This window comes from Eretmochelys imbricata, chromosome 6 (genome assembly GCF_965152235.1).
Source record: "Eretmochelys imbricata isolate rEreImb1 chromosome 6, rEreImb1.hap1, whole genome shotgun sequence".
NCBI lineage: Eukaryota > Metazoa > Chordata > Testudines > Cheloniidae > Eretmochelys > Eretmochelys imbricata.
The window spans coordinates 42,424,163-42,446,618 of record NC_135577.1 but is presented as its reverse complement, the minus strand read 5'-3'; the positions used below and the strand labels follow the sequence as shown (position 1 = coordinate 42,446,618).

General features: G+C 37.1%; 1 protein-coding gene across 1 annotated transcript in view; it reads right to left on the bottom strand.

The window, feature by feature from the left end:
* DCDC1 (doublecortin domain containing 1) overlaps positions 1-22,456 on the bottom strand; it is a 411,407-nt gene that overhangs the window by 176,041 nt on the left and 212,910 nt on the right. Inside the window, 3 exon segments of the mRNA XM_077819961.1 lie at positions 324-461; positions 9,430-9,535; positions 17,262-17,428. Coding sequence (XP_077676087.1) covers positions 324-461; positions 9,430-9,535; positions 17,262-17,428 — 411 coding nt within the window.

The following is a 22,456-nucleotide window of genomic DNA, read 5'->3' as shown; positions in this document are numbered from 1 at the left end:
TATTCTTTCCCAAACCCCCAATGCAGCGGAACCCCAAGTAGGCTTGGGGAGGTGGGGACAAGATTCACCCCAAGGGGAAAATTCATCTTTTGAATTTTAAAAAATCTAACTTTAATATAATAGAGTCTGACCAAAGTTATCAAGAAAAAGCTGTCATAATGACATTATTATTAGCCCACGAAATAGAGACCCCTGAAGTAGCCCAAAACACTGCAGAGTGCAAAGCCTAATTGTGATGCCTCTTATAATTATTCTTCCCTTTTATGCCAGTGAATTTCATTTATTGCCACTAAAATTGATATCCTATCTGATCAATACAATACCTTTGTGATCAGCCACATGTTAGCCAGAGGCCACAGTGTTGTTGGGACACTTAGATCCCGATAGTCCTTTCTTCTGGGAAGTGCCTTCCTCATTTTATCCATGGCAACAGAGACATGAAAAACTATCTGGGGATCAGCCTAAATATATTTAAAAAAACAAAAGGATTACTGTAATTGGTATTTTAAATTAATACTACTAGCAAAGTTCAGCAAATACTACAAAATGCCTGCTAATGTACTATACAATCTTAGCATTCTACTGCAGGCATCGTATTTTGTACTGTACAGGTTCTGAGTAAGATGATTTGGCCAACAGATGTAAGTATACATGAAGAAATATTTGTGTATGATGCTAATAATAAATAAATTGGATTACAACATATTATGGTTTCATCAATTTAAGGGCTGAGTGCGTCTTGGCCATGAATCCCAAACAAGACACCAAGCACTGTTGCATTCCCCTAAGACCAGACCTTCATCCTAGTCTCCCCCTTGCTCTGACAGGTAACTAACCTGCACTGGGTCTAAATGCAGTGCAACATACTTCTTCCAGTACATCTACAGTGACAGACAGAAAATGGTCCTACAGTATTGATTATGTGACCTGTATGTTAAAATCTCACATTAGAAGAACAGTTACAGTGAAATAGATACATTATTTTAGCTATGCTGTAGATTGAATCAACTAATGTATTTAATTTTGTACTACCCAATTACAACTAATTTTAATGTAATTAAAATAAAAACTATAAGAATACTTAAAAATCTGGTATATAGTAATTTAATCATTATAACTTTGAAGTTACATGTTCCTATTCTAGTAGTGAGAATTGCCCCTGCCAATCAACTAATAATTTTCTAAGTACTTGAATATGGAGATAATAATCTGAAAGAAGCTCTCACTTTATTAATGGAGTTTTATCCCATCAAGGCACAAAGATTTACACACACAAGTCCCATTAGTTACAGATATAAGACCATTCTGCAACAAAATTTGAATGTCCTATGATTTCTCTTCAATAGGTTTGGGATACACTAGCTAACACAAACATTACTTGATGTTTTCACTAGAAATTATTAGTGAATGATGGAGGTATAAATCTGTATATGAGAAAAACAAGGGCCAGCTCCTTGGCCCCATTAAATCTTTACTCGCCATCCTGAAGAGACATGTAACATACAGGTCATACTATATTCAATTCCCCAGCACCTTCAGAACTTAAGTGAGTATGACCAGCTGCAAATGAGGTAGAGAAAATTGTATTGCTCCCCCTGAAAATTGACTCTATTACCACACAGACAGACAGCTCAGTCCAGATCTCCACAATCTTATCTGCAAAATAATTTGAAAAAACTTCACAGTGTCAGACGCTGCGATGAAACGCAAATAGTCTCAGTCTAGTAAATTGTTTCCAACTCAAAACAGTTCTGTTGCTCAGAATTTTGAGTATCCAATGGAAACATAGAAACCTCTGGACATATTATATGCATATAAATATTCAATAATAACTAATACTACAGTAGGACACTGAAACCCCAGTGAGGATCTGAGGCCTATTGTGCTATACAAACACAAGGTCCCCACCCTGAATTCCTCCCACTTCAGCAGCTGTAGGTCACTTAGTGATTTCCAAGGATGAATGCAAGGAAGCAGGTGTTTAGGAGTCACTGTATAAATAGTTAAGGATAACAGATCATTATAATGTCTCCCACAGATCAGCAGAGCAGTCCGTCACAAGACAGCATTCTTCCTCAGAGCCTTTGAATCCTTACAGGTTCCATTAGTCTTTGATGAAAGACCATCAAAACAGGCCCTTCACCCTGACAGGAAAGGAGCATGATAGCATCAAAATAGGTTTTTATTCTGATTAACAACTGAGGACCAGATCCTCAGATGGTGTAAATCAGTATAACTCCCCTGAAGCTAATGCAGCTAAAGATCTGGCCCTGAATATTTATAAGAAATGAAGATGCTGATAAAAAGGTGATAAGATCTTCCGTTATTTTTGGCTATATATATATTTTTGACAATATAAAAAAATCCCATATAAATAAAATATACTTAGTACGCTTTTAGGAGATCAAAAATGTATATCTTTGCCAGAATAAATTGTAAGCTGCACTGGCAAAGCAGCAGAAGCAGAACATAAGTGAATACGATTGGGCACAATCTATTACTTGAAGTGAAATCTTAGGAGTCTCTATACCCAGTGACTGACAAGATCCCTTTGTCCTCAAAGAATGCTCTCTGTAGAGGCACATCATGCTTCCAATAAACACTGGAGGTCCATCATGTCTTAACACTTGCAATATGACCCTTGTTAATATGTTTGAGGAAAGAAAAGCTTTTGAATGAACCACATTATTCAACATCTTTATAAGCTTCTAAGACAAGGCTATAGTAACAAAAAACAATGTTCTGCTTCCTATTGTTAAGAGGAAGTGAAAGGAAATGAATAGACTCATTGTTCACCCTCAGAATCCCACCTGGATGGAATTATACTTATTTTAAATGAGACTGTGCGTAAATTAGCAGTGTTTCATCTGTAATATAAGGACTACTGATGTATAAGTCAAAACACTCACTTTTCAATGACTGCTTCCATGAAATTTATGACCCAAATATTTTGTATAACCACAACGAGACAGCATTAATGAAGAAATACAGATTAATATAATGGAGATTTAACCTAGGATTTCTGTATTGGAAGTGCTATCCACTTCTAACAAGTCTGAAATACAATGATCAGTATCTCTTGTGATTAGGATAAAATTCAATGGGTCAACAGTAATTCAAATAAGGACAATGTAGTTATTGCAGATGATATTGGCCCTTGGCGAGGTGATTAAAGTTTCACTGGAAATAAATTGCTTCTTTGATTTCAAGTACAGAGTCTCCAGCTGAACCATTTTTAAACCATAGAGATGTAGTAATGAAACTATCTGCCACGAGCTTGTGCCCACATGCATCAACTGCTGTTGGTGGGGCTTCTGAATTGCAAATGAACAGAAAAGCCTAATCAGAAAGGATGTTCAGAACCCAAACTAAGCACCCAAAAAGAAGGGGGGGAAATAAGAATCCCAGCCTGAAATGAGATATTAGATAAGAATAGTGATGTGGGAAAAATGTGTTGTTGACTTACTTCTAATCCACTCCCTTCTGAAAGCAAATGGGGTGGAGCATATTGTTGAGGCTGGCAAAGCAGCAGAAGCAGAACATAAACACATTTGGCACAGAGATATTTGATTTCATATTACCCGTTAGCCAGCAGCAGGCAGATCTTACAAGGGAATCCCCACAGTTATTGAACAATGACAATGAATATTCTACTAATCCTCCTCCAAAGGTTCCAGGCTTAAGACAGCACTCTTACTCAACCTCACTATTATAAATTGCTATCAGATATCAGAGGTTTCACCACAACTGGGTGGAAGATTGGTTGGGTTGGAATTAGACACAAGTATCATTATGCTGTGTGCCTCTTTGTGTAACACCTGCTGCAAGCCCCTATATTCTTGTTATCACTACCACAGGTTTTAATCTTTTAACATTTGGTTTAGTGGTGCAGCAGTGAGGAAGAACTGGCCCTTTGTATTCATCACAGGCTGGCACCCAGGACTAACACCATGCTGTTCATCAGGAGATAATAAAGCTGGACAGTACCCAAGTGACACTAGATAAAGAAGCAACAGCATGTTCCTCTCACCAGCCTCAGATCATGTTAAAAACCTGCAGAGCTTGGGGCAATGGCACCCCATAGAAGCAACACTGGCCATTAACTTTCTTATTTGAGATTTCACCTTCTTTATTATATTTGATAGTTTTGCTTCAGACTAGCAGCCCATGACAGTGAACTGGAGAGATGTGACTTGAGTGAGTTAGTGTGCTCAAAAAAGCATTAGAAATTGCCTTTAAAAATTATATTAATAGCATGTGCTGTGATACGCTAAGCTGTACTATCACATACCACTCAGTATCTTGTTTCTATGACACATACTATTAAACATAAGCCCATAGATAGAAGCAAGCAATACATCCATTCCACCCGCCAATAAAATTATTACTTTAAAATTTTTCCTTTCAGAAAAAAGGCAAAGGGATAAAGCATATGGTGTAGCCATAAACAATAATATTGGAAATTGTTCAAGCAAAGCCAAGTTATCATAGAGAACAACATCTGAAAATATTCATTTCCTAACATTAGCTGAGACTTGGTCTGTAAAAAGGGACTTGTTACTTTACTGTTATTATTTACAGCTAGTGGTTCTCAACCAGTGGTACACGTACCCCTGAGGGTATGCAGAGGTCTTCCAGGGGTTACATCAACTCATCTAGTTATTTGCCTAGTTTTACAACAGGCTACATAAAAGCCACTAGTGAAGTCAGTACAAACTAAAATTTCATGAAGACAATGGTTTGTTTATACTGCTCTATATTCTATACACTGAAATGTAAGTATAATATTTATATTTCAGTTGATCTATTTTATAATTATATGGTATAAATGTGAAAGTAAGCAATTTTTCAGTAATAGTGTGCTGTGACACTTGTACTTCTATGTCTGATTTTGTAAGCAAGTAGTTTTTAAGTAAGGTGAAACTTGGGGTATGCACGACTGAAAGGGACATAGTAGTCTGGAAATTTTGAGAGCCACTGATTTATACAGCACTATAAATATGCATTTAAGTGAGCTGACTGTAGGTATTTCAGCACATTGTGAATGATGCATTTTTATATTGAGGAGGAGTTCTCTAAGGGAGTGATAGCACTGAAGTTACAAGGGCAAATTAATTGACTGAAAGCAATGTAAGGAGGTGCAAATTACACATCTCTTTGAGAGCTTGGGCCTTGTGGAGGAGTCACCCTGAGAAGGACAGGTGAAAATATTAGCTATCCTCAACCCTGTTTCCTGCCGGCAGTAATGGTAACAGATTTAACTATGGACAGGGCATTATAGGAGCCTTACTGGTAGAGGCTGCTCAGAAGATGTACTGAATCCATGCATTGTTTAACCATTCTGGCCACACCTTTTTGGCTTCCTGGAGAGGGCTGGCCCTCTAGAGGCCTTTTGGTAGAGGAGACGTTGTTGCTATTTCTCAGTTCTGTAGTCTTGCCTCTCCTCTAACTACACCCCTAATGACAACAGCAGGGAAGTTCTATGCCACTGAAGGTTATCCCCTGCAGTAGGGTGATTCTCCTCTGCCCAGTTACATCAGCTTTCTAACCAGAGTCCAAGCTGACTGTGTTAAACTTAAAGAAAATATTACTTTATTACTTTCTTTCCTTTTGTAAAATTGTCTTTCAAGAGATGACTAATGACCAAGTAAGAGAAAGAGATTGATAAATATGTGGTTCTCCTCTCACTTATATCAGTGTATTTCAAGAGTAATTCCAATGAAATCAGTAGAACTACACTAGTATATAACTGGTGCAAATGAGAGGAGAAACAGGCCACTGGCATCAGTGCTTTCTGCAACTACTATAGGGAAAAGTGGCAAGAGAAAAAGTTCTCTTATTTTATCTTCCTCCTTGTGAATTTTTTTCCACGCATTGCAATAGAGAATGTCCAAGAAGATGATTGGTCAGCATCAATTTTTTAAAAAACATTATCTAAAGTCACATTGCTGCTGTCTTTAATGGGCTATAAGACCGATTCTTTTAATTCAAAATTACTTGACTTTGATAAAAAGTAGAATCTCTTGGTGGATGTACAAATGCATTGGAATTTAATATTGTAGCGTGTCAGAGAATGATAGCTTAAAGATTAATTTGAATTATTAATATAGTGCTACTTCATATCACAGAATAAAGAGAATAACCTCAAAACAGCTAATATGTAATATTATTGAGTTACCATTATCTGAAGATTTTTAGAATTTATACTAGATGCTGAATTCAAGGTGAGATTTTTAAAAGCACCTAAAGTGAGTTCTGAGCACAAATTGACATCCACTTGGGTGCTTCTGAAAATCCCTCCTCTTCACCACACTGTTAAATATTTTAGAATCCCATTAAAGAATAGGTCATCTATCATGCTCAGAAATGTGACACTCATTTCTATTACTGACAGAGAGACAGTTATACAAGTAGTGCAAAGGTTTTCTCAAATATAAGGGATGATGGGGGTTCATATTTTTTTGGACTTGGCCAGGATTACTACATCATGCCAGAGAAGATTTCTGAATCATTGATCAGAGTTTCTATCAGTAGGCATTTAGGCGTCACAGTATTTCTTTTCTGGCTAAACTGCATTATTGTTGAACACTATATTATATATTGATAATATAATAAGATTAATAATCTTCAACAAACACAAATAGCTTAATATTCAGAATATATATATATATATATATATTCTGAATATGAACCTGCTGTAACTTTTTTTGAATGAGTACCAAAATAAAAGTAGTGACGACAGATTTGGATGAATGGTTTGGAAGATGATGTATTATTTCATATTTCCTGAATATGAATAGTTTAGTTCCTGAAAGGAGAGTTGCTTGGATAGCTATGCTTGGATTTCATATCTTCTTTAAAACAAGATATAGAAACTTCAAGTGGGAATATTGTCAAATGGTGGTAGCAATGACTTACTTGCTGGTGAAACAACATGTAGCAGTGCAGTGTGACTTTTTTCTTAGTACTCTTTTTTAATATTGACAGCCTTCGTGTGACATGTTTAGAGGACTTGAATTTGACAAAATAATTGTATTAAAAGTATTAAACAGTTAAAGCAGGACTCAGGTGGTACTTAGGCCATGAGCTGGATCTCTGCATAGGGTGAATTTTATCAAACGTTGATTGACTGAGTAGAATATACAACTTCCTTTAACATTAGTGGGAACTGAGGACTTAAAGCCCTATACAGCACCTTGAAATTTTACCATTATGTCACAAATATGAGTGGAAACAATTCAGGAACTTGTGCACTAAAGTTTAAATTGCTCTTCATATTTAGTAAAAGGTCAAGCATATAGAAGTGTATGTGAGTTCCAAAATTATAGTTTCTCCAAGACTTCCTTTGTTAAAAGTACAATATGATGAATTCCACAAAAGCAGTGTGAATGGACAAATAACCTGACCTGAGAAAGTGCCCAAGGATGACATCTGCTGATGGCCATCTATCCCACCTTGCTGATGTACAGGCCAATCTTCCTCACCGGTGACAAAAGAGCAACAGGTTGTAATTGTCAGGGTTATCTGTAGCCCCAGATGTACGCTTTGGGATTGTATGTCATAAATTCTACTCAGTGGGAAATGTTTTATTTTTAATCTTCTATTGACAAGTAACAGCTAGGGGTTGAGCAATAATATCTATATCTGAAGGCAATTTTTAAGTGTATGTATCCAGAACATCTGAGCCTTTTCCTTTTTACTGTGTAATCTTCTTAGTGTCTTCTGCACCTCATTGAGCTCCAAGGTTCGCAAATACACAATACTGTAGATATCCAGCATCTCTGCCCTGAATTTAGCTTTAAAGGAGTCTCTCTTGAGAATATCAAATTATCATTCACAATACACTGTTCACCCCCAGATGTGTAATTGTTGAATGCTCTCACCCTGTTTCAGAATGGATAAGCCACAATAGGTTAGTACAGTTGTAGTTTTTAAGCTTATATTAACTATCCCATTCTCTTTCTCCTAAGGTTTGTTTCTCATATTTTATTGTAGGTAGTTAGTAGTAGTATTCAGATGTTTTATCTTTTACCCTATTGCTGATCTATAGATTTATGCATCTCAAGGTCACTTTGGAACCTGTTTATACCAGACACTAGAAGCATGATCAATACATCATGCTAATATATAAACAATATCAGGTAACATAAAAATGGTGCTTTAGATAACCATAGTTTAAACACAGTAAACTATGCTGTTGCCCCACTCCACAGAAAACAACGCTTTGCATTGTCACAGAAGAAGCCCTGCAGAATACAGATTGGTGCAGATTGCTCCCCTAAATGCCTCTCCCGGCATCATGTCTGTGTTCCCCCATTGCAGCAGAACTGGTGCAGTTCTGCTGTCAACTGAACTTTATTTGCCATTGGGGGTCAGGAACAAGGTTTGTCTCAATATTATTATTTGTATCACAATGCTGTGCTTGGCACTGTCTAAAGTGAGAGACAATCCCTGCTCTAAGGAGTTTACATTTTAAATAGACAAGAAAGACAACATGTGGAAGAAGAAACAGGCTCAGGGAAGTAAAGTGACTTTCCCATGATCACACAGCCAGTCAGTGGTTCAGTAAAGAATAGAATGCATGTCTTTTAAGCCCAGGCCACTTCCTTCCCCTCTGGACTAAGCTGCCTCTTCGTTTGTGAAGAATCTGTGTGAAGAATCTTTAACTGACTCAATGTAAAAAGGTGCATGACAGCTTTAAAGTTGTACTCTATTCACTTTTCAAAATAAACTTAAAGTAGTTACAGTAACTGACTTAATTTAAATGATTTGAACAATCAAGATGACTTTACTCAGGCAAGACAAGAGGTTTTATATGAATATATTAGATTAGGACCTGGGTCTACTTTTTCAGTTACCAGATATACTTGATTTGATAAGTGAGGCTTATATGCTTATTCCTTCTGTATCACAGTACTTTAAATGCAAACAAAAATTACAGTATCAAAATGAAATTCTGAACTCGAAATTTACACAAACACCACCAAAATATAAGCACCAAATAATACTTACTATATTAGACTAGTTTCAGAGTAGCAGCCGTGTTAGTCTGTATTCGCAAAAAGCAAAGGAATACTTGTGGCACCTTAGAGACTAACAAATTTATCTGAGCATAACCTTTCATGAGCTACAGCTCACTTAAGCTTATGCTCAATAAATTTGTTAGTCTCTGAGGTGCCACAAGTATTCCTTTTCTTTATATTAGACTAATAATTTGGATTTTCTTTCATTTAGAAATCTATTGTAAAAAGCAAGGATGTAAATATGTTAACCTTTGGAGTGTTTGCATTTATGGGAGACTTGTTACATCAATAGAATTGGAACATTCAAAATGTTAACTTGCACAAAATAGGAAGTGAAGATCAGGTATATAAAAAGTCATACTTAATCTTGTAACAATTTTGTGCTAACACAAAAGAATATGCTTACCTTGTATTGTATAAAATGGCTATCCATGTCCACCTTTTCCAAGTTTTGAAGTGTCTGGTGGTTTGTGCACTGGAAGTTGTCTGGAAATTCTGTACAAGTTTCCCAACTGAGAATAAACAAAGTCATTAAAAGATTCTTTATTGGGACTTTTTATTTTAAGACTACTACAGCTTCTATATTTAAAATAAAAATTACATATTTTCAGATATGTTAAATGTGTGTTAGCATATAATTAATACTTACAACCAGTAAAAAAGAAAAAGCAATGCTTAGTAGAAGGTGTGCTAATTTAAATATTATAAATTATACAGAGTCTTAAATCAAAGTTAAACCTAAAATCCAATGGACAAAATTTTGACACTTTAGTCCCAGTTGTGTGATCCAACCAAATTGTACTTGGTGCAAGGAACCCAAAGTGGTAGAGAAAAGATGGTTTTATACTACTTTTGCTCTCTCCTTATCAGAGGCCATTCATGGACTAATTTGACCCCTAGTGCAACTTAAAGCAGTTCCAAGATTGCTTTTAATGATGGCAGGAGTAATGGCCATTTCAAAACACAGGAATCACTGGAGTACAGCAACAATCCAACCACATTCTATCTCCTAGTCACATTTCTAACACCCGCCCTACACAGTGAGCTGCAGAGTGGGGGCAGTGAGGGTGATACCGACCCAACTTTGCTGGCTCTTTGCCTGAAGGGGAATCCTTGGTTGTCCTGATCATCGAGAGTTTTGCTATTGACTTCAATGGGACCCAGATTTCACCCAATATTTGTAAAAAACCACAATTTTTGTGTAATGGGAAGTAAATTAACAGGACAACAAAACTGTGCACATTTTCATTTTTAGGTTGTCCCTTTGTTATATGAAAAGGAGATGTTACCCCCTACTGATATAAAATCAGAAATAAAATTAGCTCTGATCTACACATTTTAAGTCTACATGATTATATAAATGTTTATGCTTATGTAGTGATACACTTTAGACATCCCACATATAAAAGTTTCTCATGTGGTGCAAGACTCCCTATTTTCCTGTCCCTCCTATCTCATCCAAGCAACAGTGGGTGTATAAGGGACAGCAGGATCTGGAGGCTACAGCGAAATGGAAGCTGTAGCTAAAGCCTCTCAGAGAGAGGCATCAGTACTTTGGTGGACCTTAACAATTCTGCAGTAGGCAGAAAGGTGGGCAGTACCAACAGAGAATAAAAGAGGAACAAATTTGATAGGCTGCTATTGTTATGGAGTAGGGATCGGAAGGCAGGCTGCAGAATCAGCAGAGTGAAGTGCATTTTTGATTGTGACAGTTAGTCCTAATTAAAATTTTTAAATTGATATGCACATGTAATGGTGGAAATATAGGCTCTGATTTTGCAGACATTTATGCAATTGAGTAGCCTTGATCAGGTGAGTAACCTCTTTAAATTGAATCGGACTACTCACATGCTTAATGTTATTTACTCATGTGCATAACTGTTTCCAGTAACGAGGCCCAGAATATGAAATTTACATAAAGTATTGAAAAATGCACAAGCAGCTATTTACCTGACTACTTTTATTTTCAGCATTTTAACATGTTAAAATGAAATGTTTAATAGGTAAATGTTTTAAAATGCATTTTAGCAAACGTAAATGCAAAGTCTTTTATTTATATTTATATTTCAATAAGAGTACTGGAACTAAAATATATTAGTGACTCAACCAGGGGTGGATTAGGGTTTTGTGGGACCCCGGGCCAGAGCAAGTGGGGGCACCTCCCCACCTCTTCTGCCTGCAGTCCCCCTCCCCCCCGTTCCCCATCCACTGCCCCAGCACTCCTCCGGGGAAATGGGGTTGGGGTAGGGGCTTGCCATGCCCACCCGGCACTCCTGCCAGGAAGTGAGGACAGCAGGGTCAGGGAGTTGGAGCTTGCCCCGCTCCACCTGCCTGCCCGTCACTCTAGCCGGGGAATGGGGTTAGGGCGCGATGGCTTTCCCCACTTGCCTGGCACTCCAGCTGGAGAGTGGGGTCGGGGCGTGGGGGCTTGTTCCGCTCCACTGGCCCGCCCAGTGTTCCAGCCAGGGGCACACATTTTTCCGGAGCCCCATGGCCCGTTGGCCCAGTGGCTAATCCGCCACTAGACTCAATACTACTTTATTGAAATTACCCATTAAACTGTTGCAGAAAAAAACATGGATAACAGCCTCCTACTTATTTTAGTCACATCTTGTAAAATTTGAAGGATGAGGTATAATAAATTTATTTTTTTACAACTATTGAAACCTCATTAAGAGCTGATGATGAAGTACTGATGTGTTGTACTGTGCACGGAAATAATGCTAGAAATTGTCACATTTATAGGAAGATTTGCAGACTAGCTTTTCAACATTTTAATCGTCCTCTATATGTCTCCCTTTCTTTCTCTGTAATCTTGGATTTAGGGTTTCAGAGAACTTTGAAAAAGCAGAAGTTAATATACTTGTCACATCCAGGCAGCAGATCAACATTAGGATCCAGAAGAGTTTTATAAATAACTGTGATACCATCCTTTTCAGCTGCAGTCACTCTGTCAAAGGTCAAACTTAGAACACGGTTTAAGGGAGACCTGCAAAATGGAAATAAAATCAAAGCTGATCTTTCTGAAACGAAATCACACAGCTTCAAAAACAATAATGAGATTATACATACAAAGGCAGTGAACATAATGGAAATGCTGTTCAAAGAACAAAGACAGAAAATATTAAAACCCCTGCATTTTATATGTCGGAAAGAACTTCTAGGTTTCAGACTAGCAGCCGTGTTAGTCTGTATCAACAAAAAGAAAAGGAGTACTTGTGGCACCTTAGAGTCTAACAAATTTATTTGAGCATAAGCTTTTGTGAGCTACAGCTCACTTCATTGGATGCACATCCGATGAAGTGAGCTGTAGCTCACGAAAGCTTATGCTCAAATAAATTTGTTAGTCTCTAAGGTGCCACAGGTACTCCTTTTCTTTTATTAGTAATCTAGTAGCCAATCTGGCTTTAGTCTTTAGTTCAGGTGCTTCCATCTCAGATACTAATTCTCTCCCCAGCCATCTTCTTGTCTTTATTAACCTATAGGTTATGGACAGCAACCAAATTGAATTAGTCTTGCAAAATTAGCTCTTCTACTGGAATAAATAACTATTTGGGGAGAAAGAAATCAGTATTATGATCAGCACCCAGGTAATCATCTAAGGATAATTGAATAAGATTGTAGATCAATGTTCATGAACAATAACTAAATAATATAAATATATTTTGATAAAACAGAGACAAATTATGTATTATTTTGTCAAAATACAATAATAAATACGAGTTTGTTTAATTAGCTGAACCTTAATAGGAGAAATCCAGTGAGGTTTGTGACTAATAGATCAATCCTTAAACTGATATATTCCTTTATAGGTCTCATAGTTGTAAGCAACATTACATTAAAATCTAATAAAGCATGAATAACATTCACATTTATACTCTTATTAGTAAAGTTTCTTTTAAAGGGACACAGTCAACTTTTAAAATCCTATTTCCATATTAATATTTTTACTTACAAGTAACAACTAGAATAAGTAAACTGAAATAAATTAGAGATAAATATATTTTCTCTATTTCTTTTCTAATTTGTTTACTTTGTGCATTTGATAGCACTTTTGTATATTCATAGTTTGACTGTACAGTGGAAACAATGAATCAATTTCCAGTTGTTCATTTGGGTCTTTTATATAGCAACAAAGGAAAAAACACATTCAATCAGAGCTCCTGGCTAAGAGTTTGTGGTATGTATGTTTTTTTTTTTAATGTAAGAGGTATTCAGGGGGCAGCTGAACTTAACAAAAATACTTTTATTTCATTTTGGTGAAATTAGCCAGTTTTGAGTTGTCAGTGTCACTTTAAACAAAGAAAACAGTAATACACTGACCAACAATTCTAAAAATGTGTCAAAACACACATATAAGGAAATGTATGCTATTTGCATACTCTCCTACTCTGCTTTTGAGGGAAGCAAGAGTTTGAGAAATTAGAAAAAGCAAAATTATTTTTAAAATCAGACTAATATACATTTCAATTGTTATTTATCATGTTGTAGTTTATTATCCATTGTTATGGAAATTATTAAATACTATACTACGTTAACTTAAAGCTGGCAATTAGAAGATGTATAAAAGAATGGCTAAGAGAAGCCATTTTCTAGAATATTCACTGAAAACAATGGTTGTATTTTCTGTTTATTCCAAGAATGAAGCCAGTGACAAGTTCAGTTTTGGGTGAAACAGTTATATACAGGAATTGTTTGTACAGAAATTTAATCTGTCATAATACATAGGAAAAGTGAAATGTCATCAATAAACTACTCAATTACTTTTTCAGATTGCGCTGTACATCCAGAGACTTGCCATAAATCTGACATAACCCTGTTCCCAGCAGAGTAGAAGTGTAAAGAATTAGTATTGAAACAAAAAATAGATTTTTGTTTGCGAAAGGAAAAATAAGAGAACTTGAATAGGTATTCATCACAAGATTCAGAGTAGCAGCCGTGTTAGTCTGTATCCGTAAAAAGAAAAGGAGTACTTGTGGCACCTTAGAGACTAACAAATTTATTAGAGCATAAGCTTTCGTGAGCTACAGCTCACTTCATCGGATGCATGCAGTGGAAAATATAGTGGGGAGATTTTATATACAGAGAACATGAAACAATGGGTGTTACCATACACACTGTAACAAGAGTGATCAGGAAAGGTGAGCTATTACCAGCAGGAGTGTGTGTGTGGGGGGGGAGGGGGCAGGGACACCATCATAGGGCCTAATCGCATCAGCCACACTATCAGAGGCTCGTTCACCTGCGCATCTACCAATGTGATATATGTCATCATCTGCCAGCAATGCCCCTCTGCCATGTACGTTGGCCAAACTGGACAATCTCTACATAAAAGAATAAATTGACACAAATCAGACGTCAAGAATTATAACATTCAAAAACCGGTTGGAAAACACTTCAATCTCTTTGGCCACTCAATTACAGACCTAAAAGTGGCAATTCTTCAACAAAAAAAATTCAAAAACAGACTCCAACGAGAGACTGCTGAATTGGAATTAATTTGCAAACTGGACACAATTAACTTAGGCTTGACTAAAGACTGGGAGTGGATGTGTCATTACACAAAGTAAAACTATTTCCCCTTGTTTATTTCCCCCTTGTAAACTGCTGGAAATGGCCCACCTTGATTATCACTACAAAAGGTTCCCTCCCCCTCGCTCTCCTGTTGGTAAGAGCTCACCTTTCCTGGTCACTCTTGTTACAGTGTGTATGGTAACACCCATTGTTTCATGTTCTCTGTATATAAAATCTCCCCACTATATTTTCCACTGCATGCATCCGATGAAGTGAGCTGTAGCTCATGAAAGCTTATGCTCTAATAAATTTGTTAGTCTCTAAGGTGCCACAAGTACTCCTTTTCTTATCACAAGATTGTGTTCTTAACTGATGCTGAATATGTATAAGTAAATATGAGCTGTATGCAAAACTTTACATATGAAGTTTATATTATCTCTTGTATATTTTACAGTTTTCTGACTGCACAGCAAGTTTTATTATTACTATTAATAATGTATTCTATGGCAGTGCCCAAAATCCCAGTCAGAATAGGAGTCATATTGTGCTAGCCACAGTTCAAGCACAGATATCAAAGAGAAGAAGATAAGCAAACTGCTTCCTTGACAATAATTAATGGAAACAGTGAACTGTTTTAAACGCTTGTAAAATCATGCTAAAATGCTGGAAATAGCTGATTAAGTTTCAAAATGTAAGCCCCCAGAAAAACTCATAATAATTGCTAAATCTTATCAGTAAAACAGACCGAAGTATTGATAAATGACTATTCAATTATTGACTTCAATGGGAGTTTTGCCTGGATGTGTTTCATAGTGTTTTACCAGTCTGAATACAGGAAATACTTAGCCCAAATAGTTAGAAAATGCCAACATTAAGTCTGTGTTTTGTAGGATTCTAGATAAATATCATGGTCTTGACCAGCTAAGAATTAGGATCCAGATCCGTAAAGATATTTAGATGCTTAAAGATGTGGATAAACATCTAATGGGACTCTCAAACCTAGGCACCTAACTCCCTTTGATTTCAATGGAATTTACGCACCTGCGCACTTCTGATAATCCTGTTATGAACCTAATTGCATCTTTAGGCACCTAAATACCTTTTAAAATATGACCCTATGTGTCTTATTCTCATTTAAAAACAATATTCCACGTAACGTTATTCATTGGATTATTCTAATTTTCTTTCTGCTTCTTTATCACTTTGTCCATTTCAAAATAAAAAATATGATGTCACCATAGATTTAATCAAATTATTCGTCTTTAATCTGCTTCTAAGTAACTACAAAAGGTACTTAGTAAATTAGTCAATAATTGATAACACTTCAGAAGTTATCACTGATTCCAAGTATGCAGCTGTATTCTAGTCACAATGTAATTAGATTGTCTTCAAGGTTGCTAGTGATAAAACTCACAATATCTTTAGCAAGTATTCCGTCAATTATTTGAGCTAAAACATGTTTAAGTACTTTTTATTTAAAAGTCTGTTGAAACCTGGAACAGATTTTCTGCAATGTGTTAAACATGTTCAACGTTATTTTCAAATCAGTGTTCCAGATATTCTTTACACTTCTGAATTTACAATAAGTTTAGTGCATTAACATCACAGCCCCTCACTACTTTGGGCTTAGTTACAATCAAAATAATTCTCTAGCTCTTGAATTTTTTCCAGAGTAATGAACAAAACTGGACTACTAAACACCGTACTGTACAACATATATTTAAAATTCTCCTTCAGCATTTTATTGCTGTATTGATTTGCAATTACCAACCATGATGATTGTTCAGTTCTTCTGAACAAAAATGATCAAAAATCCTAAACTCAATTCTACCTGGTTATAGTTTAACCACAAGAAAGCATCAAATTATATTAACTTAATTGAGAAAGTAATTTTCAATTGCTCATACAGTACAACAATGAGCTTAAGGTCCTTGACAACTAGTTTTAGACATGATCCCAGATGTGTCCTGTCAATACACATAATTTCACCATAGTTCAACAAGATCTCAACAGGCTAGCACAGCAGTGAATAAATTCGTAGCGCAGCCACTTTTTCCTCAGGAAATAAGATAATTTTTTCCAGGAATTAACAAATCTAAAAAGTTAAGCACCCCTCAAACATCTCCAGAAATTATTAGGAGATAACACAACCAAAGTATATCCCCTTTAAAAAACTTTGGTAGCCCAGTCTTTACAAACTTTATCAATTTATCTTTCACTCTACCATCATTGGTGCTTAAGAGGTTAAGACTTTATTTGTGAAATCAGAGAGAGGTAGTGGGGAATGATGTTGTCTACTGCTTCATAAATCTTGCTTAAGATCCTTTTCAATTACCATCCATTTCTCCTTTAAAAAGGGACAAAAAAATAGAGGAGTGGAAACAGGTCAGGGCAGTCTGTGACAATGACAGTGTGATGGGCTTGGACCCCCTGTGGTGTTTCCATCTGCTATCATTAAGGTGACTATTCAGACATGAAAAAATCCCTCTTGCTGTGCTGACAGGCAGACATCAAGAGCTATGACAAGGCATTAAGACAGAAAGTCAGAGACAGAGATGTCATATTCCACAAACAATACTGCCGCAAACAAGACCTCTGAAATTTTCTTGGAATTTAAAATAAAAATAAAAGGGGTTTTACCTGGAGGTTATCAAACTTCCTCTTACATTAGGTTGACAACGAAAAGATTGCTGACTGTCACACAGATAAACATTTAGCTCTTACCTGTAATCTTTACCATAAGAAACCCAAATTTTTTGCTCATTCTTCAGTAAAAGTGGGTTTTTAATTTCTTGTCCTTTCTCATCAAAAAGCCGGGCAGGAATAAGATTGAGGCCTGTTGGTTTGAAGTCTGCTGAATATTGTAGTTTTTTGTGAATCATATGCAGCAGCTGGCAAGAACAAAGCAAACAAATAAATAAACTAAAAATGTGAACATCTGTAATAAATTGTTTGTACTCCATAACAAATGAAGTCCAAACAAATGATAATTAAATTCATATAGAATGTTAAAAGAAGTGTGAAATGACTGCAATGTTTATCTCAGTGTAAAATAACAAAATGAGCACAGGCTTTTAACCGGCAGGGGGTGCAACAGGATTATGATTGAGCTCTGACCCTTTGGCACAGAAACTAAAAGCAGATGTGACAGTTGTACAGAACAAGCATTTAGCTTCTACTTACTATAACAGCTCTCTTTATAAAGGTTATGTTTTTCCTGCCTACATTTGAAGCTACGTTTTGCTCATGTTTTTACTGAGCTTGTTCAAGTTTTACAATGAGTGCTCTCCACCCTCCTGCCAAACCATAGGTGATCAATAGCTGAACAATAATATTGCAAGCCTCATTTAACAATTTCTGTACTATGTCTGTTAACTTGCCCCTGCCAGATTAGCCATAATTAGCTCCTCTGTGAATATAAGATTTTTATGTATTGCATTGTTTCTTTTTCAGAAGTTGGTTCTCATCTCCATTTGTGAACTTTATTTGATTTTACATGACTGCACTTCAGTCTTCATTTCTGCCATGTAGTCAGGGCCTTTCCAAATTTCTGCACCTTCAAGATCAGTTCTGCGGCAAACATTACTGGACTGCAAATTCTGTGGGCAATTTGCCATTTCAAGGCACAGTAATGGTTCCCCTGAATATTGTAGGTTTCAGAGTAACAGCCGTGTTAGTCTGTTTTCGCAAAAAGAAAAGGAGGACTTGTGGCACCTTAGAGACTAACCAATTTATTTGAGCATAAGCTTTCGTTTATATACACAGAGACCATGAAACAATACCTTCTCCCACCCCACTCTCCTGCTGGTAATAGCTTATCTAAAGTGATCACTCTCCTTACAATGTGTATGATAATCAAGTTGGGCCATTTCCAGCACAAATCCAGGTTTTCTCACCCTCCGCCCCCCCCCCCCCCCCAAACTCACTCTCCTGCTGGTAATAGACCATCCAAAGTGACTCATCCAAAGTGACCAAAGTGTGGTCTCTTTGGATGGGCTATTACCAGCAGGAGTGTGAGTTTGTGTGTGTGGGGGGGGCGGGGGGGGCGGAGGGTGAGAAAACCTGGATTTGTGCTGGAATGGCCCAACTTGATTATCATACACATTGTAAGGAGAGTGATCACTTTAGATAAGCTATTACCAGCAGGAGAGTGGGGTGGGAGGAGGTATTGTTTCATGGTCTCTGTGTATATAATGTCTTCTGCAGTTTCCACAGTATGCATCCGATGAAGTGAGCTGTAGCTCACGAAAGCTTATGCTCAAATAAATTGGTTAGTCTCTAAGGTGCCACAAGTACTGCTAAATATTGTAGTCACTTCATTCCACTCCCCCTCCCTTTTATCACTCTGCCTACAGAAAAGCACTTTCCCTGCACAGACACACACATTCTGTCTTCCTTGCCAGCTCCTACAATTGAACACAACACTGAGTTGCTCCTTTAGCACCTATTGGAGACACTAAAGATGCATGCTCATTATGGAGGCAGGCAGCGGAAGTCAGAGCATGAGATAAAAGTTCTCAGTAACTGCTTATTCTTTATGCCAAATTATACATTTAAGCACTTTTTCTTTTTACTTGTCCAACTTGAGTAGGCTGGGGAGAAGGAAGAACTAAAAGTATGTGGCAAATAAGGAGGTGACTAAATACTTGGCAAACAGTGGATCCTGGTTAATGTACTTGGAGATTTTTGTCAATTTTTTTCCAAACTTAGACGTTGACTAGTTTCACAATCCGCTAAAACAGGACACTCGAGGAAATCTGGCTGTTCAGGTGGGACTTTTAATAGAGTTGAGAATTCTTTTTGAAAAGATGAAGGAAATCCCATAAGTTTAAAACACATTTAATTATTGTTTTGAAAGCAAACACTTAAATACTTGATGAAAACAGTTTTTTCAATGTAGGTGACTTGTAGCTGAATTATTGACCTGTCTGCCAGTTATCCCTAGGCATAGATGAAATAAGCATCCAGAGATTGATTCTTATTTACACTGAAACTCCTTTTACACAGCTCTGGCACTGTAAAGAGGTCTTAATGTGGGAATCAATTATATTTACACTTAATTTAAGGCCTCTCTACATTGCCAGAGGAATGTAAAAGGTTTTTAGTGTTAATGAGAATAAGGTCTGTAAAGTTTATTATATTTAACTTCTGTCTGGTGTTTTAACATAAACGTTTAAAGTAATTCACAGAACTATGGAAAGTGCAGTTTCCTCTGCAACAACTCATAGGATATCTGCACTGGGTGCAGTAGGGGCATTGACGTCTACACCATTTAAGCCATTCTTCTAAGAGAAGATGCTGCTCTATCTAGGAGCAATTTGGAGTGGTCTCTGGTTGTGCTGGAGAGGTGATCATTGAGTACAGATAATTTAACATGACGAAATGCTTAGACATTGGTATGGACACTTTGCCTTACGTGTAGATACAAAGCCTGTGTACACAGACACTGCAAGCCTCCTAGCACAGAAATAGATTGCGGTGTAGACAGAGAAGCACTGCTTACACAAGAAGAGGAAAGACAGACTCCTCCGCACAGGAGGTAGGATAAATGAGATGAGGGAAGCCACATGATGCATGAAACATGGAGACATAACCTCTCGCCATGCAATGTTGTGCTCTGGGCACATGCCTAAACTACCACTGTGTTATATGGACATCACATTGGACCCTTTTTAATGCAGCAACTGCACTGGAACCCACCAAAGTTAATACAAATGTTATTTAATCCCCAAAATTGGACTTTCAGGGATGCAGGATGGAAGGTGAAAAAAACAACCCTATACAGCAGTTTGCCATTTTTGCCTGGGAAAAATTCCTTTCAGATTCCAAACAAAATTCGGTGATCAGCCTCGCTCCCAGCATTATAAGTGATCAAGCTCACCAGATAAGGAAAGGGTGAAGAGGATAGGTCTGGAACAGAGTCCAAAATGGCTTCTTGAGAGCAGCAACAAACAGAATCCCCTCCCACCCACCACCAGGCAAGACACAATCAGCTGACCCATCAAGGTCCACTGACCAACGACAGCAGAAGTGGGCAGAACTGTCTCCACTATCTGGATACCATGCGGCAGGGAGGGAAGGGGGTGGGACTAACAGAGGGTGTAGGGAAACAAGAAAGAAGTGGCACCTTTCCCCTCACCTATATACACATGCTGTAGGCCATCAGGAGGGGGAGGAAGAACTAGGGGATCACGTGTAGTACTGCTTCAGCTGCTCATACTTGAGCTCTCCCCCTCCCTGCCCACCTGGTGAGGGCAGAGAAGATTGTCCTCATTGTCCTGGACCCATCAAAGACACACCCCTGGCTAGTGAGTGAGCATGGTATTATAGTACACCTAGTTTTGTTACTATAGTACAAAATATATAATGTGGATCATTTTGATGTTCACATTTATCTATTTCAATTGTAAACCCACATTTTTCTGATATAATGCACAAATCCTACTGTGTTCCTATACTGCAGTATTGGTAACATTAATATAAAACAAAGCATATTGTTTAATTTATGAAAGAGTTAAATTACATCTCCTTAACTGCAGGCACAGAATCTTGGTCACTTGGTTGTTCCTAGCTAGGATCACTGTCCTCAGAAAAGTAAGCATGACATGAAGGGAAATGTATGGTTAAAGGGACTGTTAATGGGATACTGCATTTTAATATCTAGTCCAAACATTTGTTTAACTATTTGTTTCCATTCAATCATTTGCTTTCAGTCCAGATGGATAGCAACTAAAAACTATTACAAATTTTACCAATTTATCACCAAAGAGTTTTAAAAGAATTGACTGAGGAGTTCTCAAACATTGATGTTGATTTTTAACAAATCTTAGAATGCTGAGGAAATACCAGAGGACTGGAAATAAATCTAATGTGCTTATAATTTTAAAAGAGTAAATGGGATGATCAGGATAACTATAAGGAAGTTAGCCTGACACTGGATGCTGGGCAGAATCATGGAAAGACTGATACGCGATAACAGTGAAGAATTAAAGAATGGGAGCATACTTAATGTCAATTGACATGGCTCCATGGAAAATAGGTTGTGTCAAATAAACTTGATTTTTTGATATTACAGGTATGGTTGAAAAAGGAAACTGTGTCAATGCAAATTAGGCTTCTGTAAGGCCTTTCTCTTAGTACTGCAGACAGATTAAAAATTAGTACTATCCAAAATCAATGTACTTTATGTTAAATGGATTAAAAATTGCCTAACTGATAGATCTCAAAAAGTAACTGTAAATGGGGAATCATCTACTGGGCATGTGGAGAAATGGGCAATATCTGTATTATCTTTATGAATATCTTTATCAATTATCAATAGCACCTCAGTCTATCTGGGTGATATGATCCTGCCTGAATGCCAGAGTTAAATCAAAGGAGGCTGTGAAGGGAGAAACCAAACAGGAAATTAAAAAATGGAAAAGAAAAGGTTTTTGAGGAAACCATCCATAGCTAGGTTGACAAGTTTACCTTTTCTGGGCTGAACCTGGGATCACAGGAGATCCTAAGTCTCAGTGATGCTGGAAAAGGAAGGAGGGTTTGAGTACACACACACACACACACACACACACACACACAGAATGGTGAGGAATCTGGGCAAAGCCAAGCAGATAGAAAGAAGATGTTTGTACACCAGTGCAAGGAGACTGGGTAACAAAATGGAGAAACTAGAACTACTGGTGCAGTTCTATAATAACCAGATATTATAGGGGTAAAAGAAACATGCTGGAATAGTAGTCATGACTGGAGTATAGGTACTGAAGATTATGTGCTGTTCAGGAAAGAGAGAAATAAAGGTAAAGGTGGTGCAGTAGAATTATATAGTAATGATGCAGAGACTGTAAAGAAATTAGAAGTAAAGGCATGGATAAAAACAGAATCTATTTGAGTCAAAATCACTTTGGGGAAGAAAGCTATCA